The sequence below is a fragment of the Babylonia areolata genome, chromosome 17 (genome assembly GCF_041734735.1).
Source record: "Babylonia areolata isolate BAREFJ2019XMU chromosome 17, ASM4173473v1, whole genome shotgun sequence".
NCBI classification, from domain to species: domain Eukaryota; kingdom Metazoa; phylum Mollusca; class Gastropoda; order Neogastropoda; family Buccinidae; genus Babylonia; species Babylonia areolata.
In genome coordinates this window covers 25,395,471-25,413,336 of record NC_134892.1, presented here as the reverse complement: position 1 = coordinate 25,413,336, position 17,866 = coordinate 25,395,471, and the positions used below count along the sequence as shown (strand labels likewise).

Here is a 17,866-nt window from a genome sequence, read left to right as displayed (position 1 = left end):
ACTATATTATAGTGTAGCGTATATCATTGCATAATGCTGATGGTCAGGTATCTAATAGTGTGTTTTACTACAACACTATATTATAGTGTAGCGTATATCATTGCATTATGCTGATGGTCAGGTATCTAATAGTGTGTTTTACTACAACACTATATTATAGTGTAGCGTATATCATTGCATAATGCTGATGGTCAGGCATCCAATAGTGTGTTTTATTACAACACTATATTATAGTGTAGCGTATATCATTGCATTATGCTGATGGTCAGGTATCTAATAGTGTGTTTTACTACAACACTATATTATAGTGTAGCGTATATCATTGCATTATGCTGATGGTCAGGTATCTAATAGTGTGTTTTACTACAACACTATATCATAATGTAGCGTATATCATTGCATTATGCTGATGGTCAGGTATCTAATAGTGTGTTTTACTACAACACTATATCATAATGTAGCGTATATCATTGCATTATGCTGATGGTCAGGCATCTAATAGTGTGTTTTACTACAACACTATATTATAGTGTAGCGTATATCATTGCATAATGCTGATGGTCAGGTATCTAATAGTGTGTTTTACTACAACACTATATCATAATGTAGCGTATATCATTGCATTGTGCTGATGGTCAGGCATCTAATAGTGTGTTTTACTACAACACTATATCATAATGTAGCGTATATCATTGCATTATGCTGATGGTCAGGCATCTAATAGTGTGTTTTACTACAACACTATATCATAATGTAGCGTTTATCAGTGGATTTTGTCCGAACGCAGTGACGCCTTCTTGAAAAAGAACTGAAGTGAACTGTACTGAACTGTACTGAAGTGAACTGTACTGAAGTGACTGAAGTGAACTGTACTGAAGTGAACTGTACTGAACTGTACTGTACTGAACTGTACTGTACTGAACTGTACTGTACTGAACTGTACTGAAGTGAACTGTACTGAACTGAACTGTAGTGAACTGTACTGAAGTGAACTGTACTGAACTGTACTGTACTGAAGTGAACTGTACTGTACTGAAGTGAACTGTACTGTACTGAAGTGAACTGTACTGAACTGTACTGTACTGAAGTGAACTGTACTGAAGTGAACTGTACTGTACTGAAGTGAACTGTACTGTACTGAACTGTACTGAAGTGAACTGAACTGTACTGACCTGTACTGAAGTGAACTGTACTGAAGTGAACTGTACTGTACTGAACTGTACTGAAGTGAACTGTACTGTACTGTACTGAAGTGAACTGAACTGTACTGAAGTGAACTGTACTGTACTGTACTGAAGTGAACTGTACTGAACTGTACTGAAGTGAACTGTACTGAACTGTACTGTACTGAAGTGAACTGTACTGTACTGAACTGTACTGAAGTGAACTGTACTGTACTGAAGTGAACTGTACTGAACTGTACTGAACTGTACTGAACTGAACTGTACTGAAGTGAACTGTACTGTACTGCCTTGCTCTTCACTGCCCCCACCTTTCTGTCAATCAAGGCGGGGCAGGGAGGGGGAGAGGGAGGGGCGGAGAGGGGGAGGGGGAGGGGAGGAGGGGGGAAGGGGCGGAGAGGGGGAGGGGGAGGGGAGGAGGGGGGAGGAGGTTCTGGGACTGCCACCCTCCCCCTTTTTTCTCGTCTTTCCCTGGCCGGCCACCATGACCCCCCACCCCTCCTCTCTGTCTCCCTCTCGCTCTGTTCACATAGTCTGTCCGTCTGCCTGTGTGTAGTAGTGCCAGTTGTAGCAGCACCAGCAGCAGCAACACCAACAGCAGTAGCAGCAGCAATAATAGTAGTAGTAGCAGCAGTAGTAGTGCCAGTAGTAGCAGCGGCAGCAGTAGTAAAATAGTAGTGCCGGCAGGAGCAACAGTAGTCGTAGTCGTAGTAGTAGTAGTAGTAGTAGTAGTAGTAGTAGGAGGAGGAGGAGGAGGAGGAGGAGGAGGAGGAGGAGGAGGAGGAGCTTCAGACTTACAACATAACACCAGACGGGAGATAAGAAAAAGCGGAGGAGAGGGAGAGTGGGGGGGGAGACACTTGATGGACAGGGGGAAGGTGTAATGTAGTGCGGCACTGACTGTGTGCATGTGCATGTGTTTTTCAATGTCCGTGTATGTGTGCGCGCTTGTCACGGTGTCTGTGTGCACGCAGCGTGTGTGTGTACGCGAGCGCGCCGTGTGTGTCAGTGTGTGTGTGTGTGTGTGTGTGTGTGTGTGTGTGTGTGTGTGTGTGTGTGTTAATTTCCGCGCCTGAAAGAGGGGAAGGGAAATATATGAATCACACACACACACACACACACACACACACACACACACACACACACACACACACAGGGTAAAGGTTAAAGAAAATCCCTGAGACAGACAAACCGACAGACAGACAAACGGACAGACAAACCGACAGACAGACGGACAACAGAGAGACAGGCAGAAAGAGTCAGAGAGAGAGGAAGAGAAAAAGACAAAGTGAACAGAATAAATGTAATTCAGTTTAAATTAAACGGAAAGCCGAACAAAACCAAATAAACTGTCCCTGGCCACACGGCTTTTCCACAGAAATCTCTGCAAGGGCCGATAACACCCCTCCGCCCCCAATTCCCTCCACTTCCCCTCCCCTCTCCCTTTCTATCTCCTCCTTTCACCCCCTCCACCCACGTCCGACCCGGTGAGAGCAGACGACAGGCAGTTTATCTGGTGAGGGTGACTTTGTCAGCCACACTGTGTGCACTGGAATGCAGGGAATTTAGTTATTCTCTTTCTTGATTGTTCTCTGTGTGTGTGTGTGTGTGTGTGTGTGTGTGTGTGTGTGTGTGTGTGAGAGAGCATACGTGCGTGCGTGCGTGCGTGTGCGTGCGTGCGTGCGTGTTTATCGGCCCCTGCTCAGTGGTATAATCCCAACAAATGACACCCCCCATGCAGGGAACAGAGTGTTGGTGCCGGTGTCACCCCGCCCCTGTCAACCCCCTCTGTGATAAGTACCCCAGGCTGGGCGGACATGGACCGCAGATTAGAAAGCGAGTCATTGCTCTCTCCCTCTCCCTGTGTGTGTGTGTGTGTGTGTGTGTGTGTGTGTGTGTGTGTGTATCTCCATTATCTATATAACGGCTGGTTTAGCACGAATTAGCTGGTTTAACAAATAATGGACATCAGCACAGAGAAAGAGAGGAAGAGACAGAGAGAGAGAGGAAGAGACAGAGAGAGAGAGGAAGAGACAGAGAGACAGAGGCAGACTAAGAGACAGGCAGACAGTCACGGAAAAAAAAACCGTATACATAGCCCACAAGTCGACAATAAAAACAGTCGATATCAAACAAATACAACAACAACAAAAACAGCGCGCGCGCGCGCACACGCACACACACACACACACACAGCGAAACACAGACACACATACACATACAGACAGAATGAGTGAGTGAGTGAGAGAGACACGAGACAGAGAGAAAGAGACAGACAGACAGACAGACCGGGAACAAACGTGTACACATCCCACACGTCGACACCACAAACAGTCGATATGTAACAACACCACCAACACCAACACCAACACCACACACACACACACACACACACACACACACACGCACACACAGCTTGATCAGCTGGCAGATGCCCCCAACAGGGTTGCTGAAGGTGCAGGAGTACAGCTCCCCCCCCCCCCCCCCACACACACACATACCCTTACCTTCCACAACCAGCTTGATGAGCTGAGAGATGTCTCCCACGGGGTTGCTGAAGGTGCAGGAGTACAGCCCTCCGTCCTGACGCTGCAGGTTCTCGATCAGCACCTCCTTGCCCTGCACGCTGATGCGGCGTGATGACGTCAGCAGGGCGCCATCTTTGCGCCAGAGGAGGGAGGGCTCCGGGGAGCCGCTGCCCTGACAGAACAGCCGGATGTCCTCCCCCCGCCGGTGGTTCAGCAGGGCGCTCGAGCTGCTCTCGATCCGCGGGGGGGCTGAAACACAGCAACAACAATCATCAGCCAAGGGTGAGGGGGGCTGAAACACAGCGACAATCATCAGTCATTGGGTGGGGGGCTGAAACACAGCGACAATCATCAGTCATTGGGTGGGGGGGCTGAAACACAGCGACAATCATTAGTCGGGGGGGTGTGGGGGGCTGAAACACAGCAACAATCATCAGTCAGGGGGTGGGGGCTCAAACACAGCAACAATCATCAGTCAGGGGGTGGGGTGGGGGCTCAAACACAGCAACAATCATCAGTCAGGGGGTGGGGTGGGGGCTGAAACACAGCAACAATCATCAGTCAGGGGGTGTGGTGGGGGCTGAAACACAGCGACAATCATCAGTCAGGGGGTGGGGGCTCAAACACAGCAACAATCATCAGTCAGGGGGTGGGGTGGGGGCTGAAACACAGCAACAATCATCAGTCAGGGGGTGGGGTGGGGGCTGAAACACAGCGACAATCATCAGTCAGGGGGGGGGGGGGCTGAAACACAGCAACAATCATCAGTCAGGGGGTGGGGGGCTGAAACACAGCAACAGTCATCAGTCAGGGGGGGGGGGCTGAAACACAGCAACAATCATCAGTCAGGGGGTGGGGTGGGGGCTGAAACACAGCAACAATCATCAGTCAGGGGGGGGGGGGCTGAAACACAGCAACAATCATCAGTCAGGGGGTGGGGTGGGGGCTGAAACACAGCAACAATCATCAGTCATTGGGTGGGGGGGCTGAAACACAGCGACAATCATCAGTCAGGTGGTGGTGGGGGGCTGAAACACAGCAACAATCATCAGTCAGGGGTGGGGGGGAGGGGCTGAAACACAGCAACAATCATCAGTCAGGGGGGGGGGAGGGGCTGAAACACAGCAATAACAATCATCAGTCAGGTGGTGAGGGGTGGGGGCTGAAACACAGCAACAATCATCAGTCAGGTGGTGGGGGCTGAAACACAGCGACAATCGTCAGTTAGGGGGTGGAGGGGGGGGGGCTGAAACAGCAACAATCATCAGTCGGGGGGGGGGGGGGCTGAAACACAGCAACAATCATCAGTCAGGTGGTGGTGGGGGGCTGAAACACAGCAACAATCATCAGTCATTGGTTGGGGGCTGAAACACAGCAACAATCATCAGTCAGGTGGTGGTGGGGGGCTGAAACACAGCAACAATCATCAGTCGGGGGGGGGGGGGGGGCTGAAACACAGCAACAATCATCAGTCAGGGGGTGGGGGCTGAAACACAGCAACAATCATCAGTCATTGGGTGGGGGGGCTGAAACACAGCAACAATCATCAGTCAGGGGGAGGGGGGGGGCTGAAACACAGCAACAATCATCAGTCAGGGGGAGGGGGGGGGGGCTGAAACACAGCAACAACAATCATCAGTCAAGGGTGAGGGGGGCTGAAACACAGCAACAATCATCAGTCGGGGGGGGGGGGGGGGCTGAAACACAGCAACAATCATCAGTCAGGGGGTGGGGGGGTGCTGAAACACAGCAACAATCATCAGTCGGGGAGGGGGGGGGCTGAAACACAGCAACAACAATCATCAGTCAAGGGTGAGGGGGGCTGAAACACAGCAACAATCATCAGTCGGGGGGGGGGGGCTGAAACACAGCAACAATCATCACCCAGGGGGTGGGGGGGGGTGCTGAAACACAGCAACAATCAGTCGGGGGGGGGCTGAAACACAGCAATAACAATCATCAGTCAGGGGGGGGGGGGCTGAAACACAGCAACAATCATCAGTCGGGGGGGGGGGGGGGGGGGGGCTGAGACACAGCAACAACAATCATCAGTCAGGTGGTGGTGGGGGGGGCTGAAACACAGCAACAATCATCAGTCAGGTGGGGGGGGGGGGGGGCTGAGACACAGCAACAACAATCATCAGTCAGGTGGGGGGGGGGGGGCTGAAACACAGCAACAACAATCATCAGTCAGGTGGGGGGGGGGGGCTGAAACACAGCAACAACAATCATCAGTCAGGTGGTGGTGGGGGGGCTGAAACACAGCAACAACAATCATCAGTCAGGTGGGGGGGGGGCTGAAACACAGCAACAACAATCATCAGTCAGGTGGGGGGGGGACTGAAACACAGCAACAATCATCAGTCGGGGGGGGGGGGGGGCTGAAACACAGCAACAATCATCAGTCAGGTGGGGGGGGGGGGCTGAGACACAGCAACAACAATCATCAGTCAGGTGGGGGGGGGGCTGAAACACAGCAACAACAATCATCAGTCAGGGGGTGGGGGGCTGAAACACAGCAACAATCATCAGTCAGGGGGTGGGGGGCTGAAACACAGGGGGAACAACTCAGTCAGGGGGGTGGACAGGTGGTGGACAGGTGGTTTGGAAAGAGATCACTTGCTGGAAAGAGGTGGGTGATCAGTGATTCTGGTAACGAGCTGGGAAATACGTCACTGTTTGTGGGAAAAAAAAAACACCAGACGCCACGTTCTTGGCATCAGAGATCTTTTCCCATCCCTCTTGCGGCCAATCAGTGGCAGCCTCTGTGCGTGTGTGTATGTGTGTGTTTGTGTGTATGTGTGGGTCTGTGTTTTTGAGTGCGTTTGTGCATGCGTGAGAGTGTAAGTGTACACAAGTGTCAGGAGAGTTCTGTGCATGTGTGTGTGTGTGTGTGTGTGTGTGTGAGGGGGGGAGGTGGGGGTGCAGGGAGGAGGTGGGGTAGAGGATGAGGTATGTGAGTGTATGCATGCCTACACTGTGGGAGCAACAGGATATTGGAACGTGTATATTATATATATATATATATATATCTTTGTATATGTGTGTGGGGTTGGGGGTGGGAGATATGGGCGTGTGTGTGTGTGCTTGTACAAGTAAGCGTTCATCTGTGTGTGTGTGTGTGTGTGTGTGTGTGTGTGTGTGTGTGTGTGTGTGTGTGTGTGTGTGTGTGTGCCGTGGAAGCTGCGATACATAGACTAGAAATGAGTGTGTGGAGGAGGGGGGTAGAGGAGGTGCAGGGTAATGTGTGTGTGTGTGTGTGTGTGTGTGTGTGTGTGTGTTGGAGCTCATGTACGTTTATATGTATTTGACTGTGCTTTCATATCTGTGAAACTGCGTGTTTGGTGCATATCTGTTATGCATGTGTGGGTGTATGTGTGAATGTGTGTCTTCATGTTTTACATTTATTTGCTTATTTATGATCATTGTTGTCTTATTTATTTAATTTTTTTTATATTATTATTCTTTTTTTTCATTACTACTACCTTTTCTTTTATATCATAATTATTATTTATTTATTTATGTCAGCTTATATATATATATTATAATTTTTTATATTTTATATATATATATATATATATTTTTTTTTTTTTTTTTTTTTTTTTTCTCAAGGCCTGACTAAGCGCGTTGGGTTACACTGCTGGTCAGGCATCTGCTTGGCAGATGTGGTGTAGCGTATATGGATTTGTCCGAACGCAGTGACGCCTCCTTGAGCTACTGAAACTGAAACTGAAACTGGGAAAAAAAAGGTCAATGGTTGTGGGAAAGAGGCGGGAAAGGTCAGTAATTGTGGGAAAAGGTCAGTGGTTGTGGGAAAGAAGTGAGAAAGAGCTAGGTAATTGTGGGAAAGATGTGGGAAAGAGGTCAGTGGTTGTGAGAAAGAGGTCACTGACAGTGGTGTGGCGACGTGTGTTTGACAAACTGCAGCACATAATTCATTGTACATGGCAGCTGATACACACTGAGCAGAGAACACTGAGCAGAGAACACTGAGCAGAGAACACTGAGCAGAGAACACTGAGCAGAGAACACTGAGCAGAGAACACTGTTCAACAAACAAAGCACCTGTTGTCAATGGACATCGTGATGGAGAGGCAAACAGAGGGAGTTAAAATCACATATAATAATTATATCAACATACCAAGTTAACAGTGAAATGGAACCCAAGGAAGTGCACACATGTCCGAGCCAAATCTCACACATAACATGTCCCTGTATGAACAAAAGTGATCTAAAACGTTACAAACTGTCCACAGGCAGGCAATGCCACTGACGATGAAACAAAGATCTTCACCATCAGCCCAACAATCCACAGAAAATTTCACTTAGCGAATCATACGGTATAAACATCACGCACCTTTTCACGGGATGAATCACAAATAAAAACGTTCCACGGTAAAACTGATAGTCAAGTAAAACAACAACTTTTTTGTTCAGAGTGAAACCAGTCTCTTACAGCTTCATTCTCACTGTGTCAACCACAAGACGTTCACAACTAATTTCACAGCAATCAATATGTTCACCCAGACACGGAACTGAGTCTTCGTGGAAGACGTGGAAGGTGACTTTGGCAACAGAAACCCGTCTTCGCAAACAATTTGAACAGATATCGCATACAAAAAGAAAGCGTGCGTTTGTGTGTGCGTGTGTGTGTGTGTGTGTGTGTGTGTGTGTGTGCGAGAGAGAGAGAGAGAGAGAGAGAGAGAGAGAGAGAGAGAGAGAGAGATTATATGGGTTATAGGACGGGGCACACCTTGTGACAAATCGCTTTGTACATGTGTTGTCGGTGACAATTTTTTATATGGTATTTTGTGTGTGTGTTGATTTTTATGTCTACTTGAAAATGCGGACACTTTTTCACGCAGGAACATAAGGTTCCCATCCGATGTTCTGTTGTGCGATATATTGTGAAGCGCGTGAATGCCGTTTTTTTTAAACTGTTAATTGTTAACATTAGGCCAGTTCCGTTTCCCTGAACTGGTTTATTTTTGCTGATGCCAGTCATTGCTGTTTGACTTGTGGGCCAGAAGCATTCCCGTTGTGAACAGCATCGAGGCATACTGGAGATAAGGTATTTATTGATTTGTTTTATTTTGCCCAAGAAACTAAATATTTTTGTTCTTGATAATTTTTCCAATATTCGGCTAAGACTGGTTTGTGTTTAATGTGGAAAAAGATTTTACTTAAAAAAAAACACGTGAGTTGAATATTGATTTTTCATGTTGGGGATGCTCCAAGTCGAATAATTTTGGGAGCTGCTTGGTATAATGTAAGCGTTAACGCTTCTTTATGTGAATGTAATGGTTGATCTGTATTCATTGGGGGCAAACATTTGGGTATAGCTGGTTGAGTCGGGAGACTTATGGGGATACTTTCATTTCGGTTTGAGGGGAGACGCTGGACCACTGCCGTCCCGGGGAGAGACTACCTGCTGAGGGAGAGCGGCCATGCCAGGAGCTACTTCCAACGGCGGACCACCCATTGGTGTGGTGCCCAGTGTTCCACGGCGTCATACGGAAACATGGGTCATAAGGTGAAGTGGTCAGGTTTTGTCCGCGATGAGGATTTCTTTCGTGGGGAGGGGGAGGGGGAGGGGGCGGCGGTTCTGCGCGTGGTGGGACTGGATGAAGAGACTCATCACCTGTCAGCTTTGCTGATATTTTTCAGTTTACTAGTTTATTTAGTTCTGTATCTATTATTTACCTATTTATTTGTTTATCTAAAATTAATTCTTTTATCTGTTTATTCCTTTAAATTTATTTGTTCATTATTTGCTGATTCAGTTCGATGTGTTGAGAATGTGACATAAAGTCCATACGTTTACGTCAGTGCATACACACACACACCCACACACCCACACACACACGCGCACGCACGCACGCGAGCACACTGACAGACTGAAGCAGGCAGGCAGACACTTTGACAGAGAAACACACACACTACGTGGCACCAACGAAGGGAGAGAACTCTTGCACCAACGCTATTCTCTATCATCGGTACATTTCTCTCCCTTGAGCAAAACCCAGTGAGTGGGTTTGGTCAGCAACACAACGATGCTGACAACGGACAACAACGAGGCCAGGAGAACAGATGATTGTTTGTTCTGTATTGTCCACATATTCTGTATAGCTTACTCAGGGTGAGAAAGCTATGCCAGTGTTGAATAAAAAGCTAATTTGTGTTTATTCATTTCTTCTGTAACTGCTGTGTGCACATGTCAAATGATCGGTATTAGGACAAACCCCGCGCTTCCCTGTTTGAAGAAGTGTCTGGGTTTGTTCCAATGTACCTTTTATTTACCTGTGTACTAGCTGAATCAGTAGCATGGGCAGCACTGAATTGAAGTTGTGTACCTTGTGACCGGAGAGACTTACCACTCTGTACCATTTGTTAATTTCTTCTCCCGGCCTCACTGATTGTTCACTTACTCCTTTATGGAAGGACAAATATCGGGTCATACTATCCTTCATCTGTTGATTAACTATTCTGGGTGAAGACTTGTTAATTATGTGATGTAAGTCTGGTACTGTATGTGATGTAAGTCTGGTACTGTTTATTGCAGAGCGCCTCGGTTGTCAGTGTACATGGAAATTAGTAAAGGCACAACAAATCTCGTTCCTTTTCTTTTCTCCCTTGATAATTCCAAAATGACTGAATCCAACTGTAAACGGAAAGAAATAAAATAAAATAAACGAAACAAAATAAAATAAAATCAAACAAAAAATGATTAATCGAAATGAAATGGCTATAAAAAAGCAAGCAACATCAAAGAACAATACATCACTATCGAAAAACCCAAAAGAGACAAAGCAAAAACAAAGGCGAGTAATAAGATGACCCGGGCACTGTACAAAGCCAGACAGTGGATCACAAAACAATGGGAGCACGGCAAGGAGGAGGAGAACGAAACATGCTGGACAAAATGAAGGGATCAAAAAACAGTAAAAACTCAAAGTTCTGGAAAATAATGATGTCTTCACACAACACAACCACTTCTACATCCATTTCTTCTGAATATTTCTTCCTTTACTGATGGAGAGAGAGAGAGAGAGAGAGAGAGAGAGAGAGAGAGAGGGAGAGAGAGAGAGGGAGGGAGAGAGAGAGAGAGACAGACACAGACAAAAAGAGAGAGAGACAGAGAGAGAGACAGAGAGAGAGGGAGACAGAGACAGAGAGAGAGAGATGCAGAAAAACAACAGCAGGTCTTTGATGACAGTGGAGAGGGAAGCAGAGTGAATTGTTCTTTCTCTTCGTTCTGATGACAAACCTTTTGATCATAGTCACAACATGTGGATCATGTACACGTACACACACACACACACACACACACACACACACACACACACACAAACACATTCACATCCAACCCAGTCGCTTTCCTTACTCTGTGTGTGTGTGTGTGTGTGAGTATTTGTGTGTGTGTGTGTGTGTGTGTGTGTGTGTGTGTGTGTGTGTGTGTGTGTGTGTGTGTGACACTGCTCTGTGCAGTGAAGCAGGGAGGGTGAAATGGGGACAAAGGTGTGTGTTGGGGGGGGGGGGTTGGGGGGGGGACAGCCCATTATCACGTCACCTTCATCCCTCCAACACCCCCCTCCCCCACCCACCCCGTCACAACATTTACACCTTCAGCCCGACCGGCCAGACAGTGGCCCAGGGGGGGAAATGGGGGGACGGGGGTGGAGAGAGGACGAGTGAGGATGGAGGGAGAAAAGGAGGGAGGAAGGAGGGGGGTGTCCGAACTGAGTTCAGTGCAGGAGAGTGTGGTGCTGGTCGTGGTGCGGAGAAAGGGGGGGGGGAGGGGGTCGGTGAGGGGGGGAGCCTTTAAGGATTGGGTGCAGCTTGTGCAAACCACAGTGCCTATGTTTGTCTGCACGCACACTTAGAAACACACACACACACACACGTGGAGTGATGGCCTAGGGATAATGCGTCCGCCCAGGAAGTGAGAGAATCTGACCGCGCTGGTTTGAATCACGGCTCAGCTGCCGATATTTTCTCCCCCTCTACTAGACTTTAAGTGGTGGTCTGGACGCTAGTTATTCGGATGAGACGATAAACCGAGGTCCCGTGTGCAGCATGCACTTAGCGCACGTAAAAGAACCCACGCAACAAAAAGGTTGTCCCTGGCAAAATTCTGTAGAAAAATTCACTTCGATAATCCACTTCGATAGGAAAAACAAAAAACAAAACAAACAAACAAACAAACAAAAACAACAACAACAAAAAACAAATTGCACGCAGGAAAAAATACAAAAAAATGGGACGCGCTCTCCCTGGGGAGAGCAGCTCGAATTTCACACAGAGAAATCTGTTGTGATAAAAAGAAATACAAATACACTGAATACAACAAGAACAAGAACAAGAACAACAAGAACAAGAACAACAAGAACAACAAGAAAAACAAGAACAAGAACAAGAACAACAACAACACACACACACACACACACACACACAGGCTGTGCTGTGCAAGCGGAGAGAGACAGAGTGAGGATGCGGGGTGAAGGGAGAAAAACAATCAGCAAAAGACAGAAATGAGAAACGAAAGAGAAAGATTAGTAGTTGGGGGGGGGGAGAGAGAGAGAGAGAGAGAGAGAGAGAGAGAGAGAGAGAGAGAGAGAGAGAGAGAGAGACAGACAGACAGACAGACAGACAGACAGAGACAGAGAGACAGGGAGAGAGAGAGAGAGAGTCTGTGTGTGTGTTAAAATTTGTGTATACGTGCGTCCGTGTGTGTATGTGTTTGTGTGTTTTCTCTGTGTGTGTCTGTGTCTGTTTTTCTCCTTGTTCCAGTGAACTTTTTCTTGTACCTTAATTGAACTAGTTAAAGTGCTTTGTCGTGTAAACACTTTTACTTTGAGCCGTTTCTGAGCACTAAGTTTCTATACGTCATATGTATTTACTTAACAACATCTGTGTGTGTGTGTGTGTGTGTGTGTGTGTGTGTGTGTGTGTGTGTGTGTGTGTGTGTGTGTGTGTGTGTGTGTGTGTGTGTGTGTGTGTGTGTGTGTGTGTGTGTGTGTGTGCGTTTGCGCGCGCAAAAGCTCTTGGCAACAGTGACAAACGTAACTGGCAAGTTGAAGTGGGAACAGGAGTAACCTATTTTACACACATTTCTAGAGAAAAAGTTATGGACAAGAACTGTACATAACGCAGTTAGCTGACATGTTCATTTTCCGATGCGGCTGTCATGGACTTGGAATTGAATTAGGACGACGGAATGGAAAGTCCAAGAGAAAATCGCATTTGTAAAACTTGTGACATGGGCTTTTGGGAAGACGAATTTCATTTCAAGATGTCGTGTCCAAAGTACTCTAATCCTGGGAACGAAGTTATATCCAAAAATATACATCTCCAAAAGTCCGTGTTCAACCAGTTGCTGTCTTCTGGCAGAAAGTCTCAGCTGTTTCTAACATTTATTCCTCCAGTAAAACGGAAACACCAACACCGGCTTTTAAAAAAAATCTGTTCTGCAGTGGTTGTGCACTGGTCTGTGTTCCTAATGATGACAGATGTAGTAATTGTGGGAACTCTTCACTCTTGATGTAACATTAGCTGTAACTGCAAGTGTTACTGACTGTTATCTTCATAATGATGACATATGTAACGTGTGTGTGTGTGTGTGTGTGTGTGTGTGTGTGTGTGTGTGTGTGTGTGTGTGTGTGTGTGTGTGTGTGTGTGTGTGTTTACGCTTGATGTAACATCAGCTTTAAGTGTTATTGACCGTTGTCTTCATAATGATGACATATGTAATGTGTGTGTGTGTGTGTGTGTGTGTGTGTGTGTGTGTGTGTGTGTGTGTGTGAGAGAGAGAGAGAGAGAGAGAGAGAGGTCTTTGCACTTGATGTAGTGTTGGCTACACGTGATACTGACTGTTGTCTCCATAATGATGACAGATGTAGTGTCTGTGTGAAGTAGTTACATTTGATGTAAGGCTGGTTCTAAGTGTTACTGACTGTTGTCTCCATAATGATGACAGATGTAGTGTCTGTGTGAAGAAGTTACATTTGATGTAAGGCTGGTTCTAAGTGTAACTGACTGTTGTCTCCATAATGATGACAGATGTAGTGTCTGTGTGAAGAAGTTACATTTGATGTAAGGCTGGTTCTAAGTGTAACTGACTGTTGTCTCCATAATGATGACAGATGTAGTGTCTGTGTGAAGAAGTTACATTTGATGTAAGGCTGGTTCTAAGTGTTACTGTCTGTTGTTCCTCTCGCTCAACACAGGGCCGGGGAATTTCATTAAACTTGAAGCTTGGAGATCCTCCATCACCCCCCCCTACCCCCCATCCCCCTGTCTCTCTTTGCCTGTCAGTCGCTTTCCTCTCTGTTTCTGACACATGCATCCGTACATACAGACACACAGACACACAGACACACAGACAGACATACAGACAGACACACAGACACACAGACACACAGACAGACAGACACACAGACATACAGACACACAGACACACAGACACACAGACAGACACACAGACACACAGACAGACAGACAGACAGACACACAGACATACAGACACACAGACATACAGACACACAGACATACAGACACACAGACATACAGACACACAGACACACAGACACACAGACATAATGAAACACAGACACACAGACAGACAGACAGACACACAGACATACAGACATACAGACAGACACACAGACACACAGACATACAGACACACAGACACACAGACACACAGACACACAGACAGACACACATACAGACACACAGACACACAGACAGACACACACACAGACAGACACACATACAGACACACAGACACACAGACACACAGACAGACATACAGACACACAGACAGACAGACAGACAAAAAAAACAACAAAACAAAAAAACAACAACAAAACCCCCCCACAAAACCCTCAATCCACATTAACGCTCTTTTTCTAGAGTGTCTCCAATGGTTTCCAGGAAGTGACGTCAACTGTCGATCAACGGCCTTTGAAACGCTTCTCGCCTTCACGATAAAAAAAAGAAGAAAACACACACAAAAAACACACAAAAAGAAACGAAAAGAAAAGAAAGAAAGAAAGAAACAAAGAAACAACAAATAAACTCGCACCATAAAACACACAAAACACACACATAGACACACACACATACATACACACTCAAATATTCACACACACACACACACACACACACACACACACACACACACGAATTTTCCTTTTTTTCACCTCTCCCTCCTCTCTCTCTCTCTCTCTCTCTCCCACACCCCTCTCTTTCTTCTACTGAGGAGAACATGGATATGAAAGACGTATTGAGGAGAACAGGGATGTGAAAGACGTATTGAGGAGAACAGGGATATGAAAGACGTATTGAGGAGAACAGGGATGTGAAAGACGTATTGAGGAGAACAGGGATATGAAAGACGTATTGAGGAGAACAGGGATGTGAAAGACGTATTGAGGAGAACAGGGATGTGAAAGACGTATTGAGGAGAACAGGGATGTGAAAGACGTATTGAGGAGAACAGGGATATGAAAGACGTATTGAGGAGAACATGGATGTGAAAGACGTACTGAGGAGAACATGGTTATGAAAGACGTATTGAGGAGAACAGGGATGTGAAAGACGTATTGAGGAGAACAGGGATGTGAAAGACGTATTGAGGAGAACATGGATGTGAAAGACGTACTGAGGAGAACATGGTTATGAAAGACGTATTGAGGAGAACAGGGATGTGAAAGACGTATTGAGGAGAACATGGATGTGAAAGACGTATTGAGGAGAACAGGGATATGAAAGACGTATTGAGGAGAACAGGGATGTGAAAGACGTATTGAGGAGAACATGGATGTGAAAGACGTATTGAGGAGAACATGGATATGAAAGACGTACTGAGGAGAACATGGTTATGAAAGACGTATTGAGGAGAACAGGGATGTGAAAGACGTATTGAGGAGAACAGGGATGTGAAAGACGTATTGAGGAGAACAGGGATGTGAAAGACGTATTGAGGAGAACATGGATGTGAAAGACGTATTGAGGAGAACAGGGATGTGAAAGACGTATTGAGGAGTATATGGAGTATATGGATGGTCTCCCCTGAGGGCACAGTGTCGTGTTTCACCCTCTTCCTCCTCCATACCTCCCCCCCCCTCCCTCCCTGCTCATCAGTCACTGACTGATGTAGACACGATCAGATTTAGACAGTGGCATGATTCCAATGAGGTTCATTCGTGTGTGTGTGTGTGTGTGTGTGTGTGTGTGTGTGTGTGTGTGTGTGTGTGTGCGCGCGTGTGTGTGAGAGAGACACAGAAAGTCAGAGAGAGTGCATGCCTGGTGAAGTGAGGTGAGTGACAGTGAGACAGAAACAGAGAAGAGACAGTAAGAGGGAATGACAGAGAGAGAGAGAGAGAGAGAGAGAGAGACAGACAGACAGACAGACAGACAGATAGAGAGAGACAGAGTGACAGAGACAGACAGACAGATAGAGAGAGACAGAGTGACAGACAGACAGACAGACAGATAGAGAGAGACAGAGTGACAGAGACAGACAGACAGAGAGATAGAGAGAGACAGAGTGACAGAGACAGACAGACATAGGAAGAGACAGACAGACAGACAGACAGACAGACAGACAGAGAGAGAGAGAGAGAGAGAGAGAGAGAGAGAGAGAGAGAGAGAGGGGTTGACAGACAAACTGGAAGTCAAATCAAACGCTAATCACCAACCTGCGCAAACGCATCAGCCATCGCCATCACCCTTCATCAGGGGACAGCACTGCAAGCTGGGAGAGAACAAGGGAGCTAACAAGTGCTAATCGCCATCTCCACCCCCCTCACCCCTACCCTTACCCCTCTCACCACCTTGTCACGGAGAAAACGGCCCCAGCACACACTGGAGTCCCCCCCCCCCCCCGCCCCTCATCCCTCACCCCACCCCACAGACCTGGCCAAGAATAGGATAAGTGTCTGATGGTGAGGCTTGACAAAAAGAAAAAAGAAAATTCGATTTGAACTCATTTCATCCCTTGAAGGAAGGAAGGAAGGGGGAAAGGAAAAGAAAGAAAAGTATGGAAGAAAATTTTTAAAAATGGACAAGACAGAAAAGAAAGAGACAAATCGGAAAGATAAAATAGGGGAAAAGGAAAAAAAAAGAAAAGAAAGAAAGAAAAAGACAGATAAAAACGAAAGAAAGAAAGAAATGAAGAAAAGGACAGATAGACGAGCTGAAGAAAGATAAGAAGTGACAAATAAAAGAAAAAAGGTGCAGAAAGAAAGGAAAGAATAATGATGAAAAAGAATAATGATGATAAAGAATGATGATGATAAAGAAAAATGAAACATCTGAGAAAGAAAGGAGAGAAAGAAAACGAAGAGGGAAGAGATAAGAAAGAAAAGAAAACTGAGGAAAGAAAGGAAGGGACAGAAAGACAAGAAAACTGAGGAAAGAAAGGAAGGGACAGAAAGACAAGAAAATGGAGGAAAGAAAGGAAGGGACAGAAAGACAAGCAGGAAAGAGAAAGGAAGGGACAGAAAGACAAGCAGGAAGAAAGGAAGGGACAGAAAGACAAGCAGGAAGAAAGGAAGGGACAGAAAGACAAGCAGGAAGAAAGGAAGGGACAGAAAGACAAGCAGGAAAGAGAAAGGAAGGGACAGAAAGACAAGCAGGAAGGAAGTAAGGGACAGAAAGACAAGCAGAAAGGAAGGAAGGGACAGAAAGACAAGCAGGAAAGAGAAAGGAAGGGACAGAAAGACAAGCAGGAAGAAAGGAAGGGACAGAAAGACAAGCAGGAAGAAAGGGAGGGACAGAAAGACAAGCAGAAAGAAAGGAAGAAAGGAACAGAAAGACAAGCAGGAAGAAAGAAAGGAAGGGAGAGAAAGACAAGCAGGAAGAAAGGGAGGGACAGAAAGACAAGCAGGAAGAAAGGGAGGGACAGAAAGACAAGCAGGAAGAAAGAAAGGAAGGGACAGAAAGACAAGCAGGAAGAAAGAAAGAAAGGGACAGAAAGACAAGCAGGAAGAAAGAAAGGAAGGGAGAGAAAGACAAGCAGGAAGAAAGGGAGGGACAGAAAGACAAGCAGAAAGAAAGGAAGGGACAGAAAGACAAGCAGGAAGAAAGAAAGGAAGGGAGAGAAAGACAAGCAGGAAGAAAGGGAGGGACAGAAAGACAAGCAGGAAGAAA

The 17,866-nt window shown here is 46.4% G+C and overlaps 1 protein-coding gene across 2 annotated transcripts in view; it reads right to left on the bottom strand.

Moving 5' to 3' along the window:
- The window catches only part of LOC143291778 (protein turtle homolog A-like), an 841,736-nt gene that overhangs the window by 87,481 nt on the left and 736,389 nt on the right, over nt 1–17,866 (bottom strand). For both annotated transcript variants that reach the window (XM_076601928.1, XM_076601929.1), the window contains exon 4: nt 3,689–3,958. In XM_076601928.1, coding sequence (XP_076458043.1) covers nt 3,689–3,958 — 270 coding nt within the window. The remainder of the gene's footprint in view (nt 1–3,688; nt 3,959–17,866) is intronic.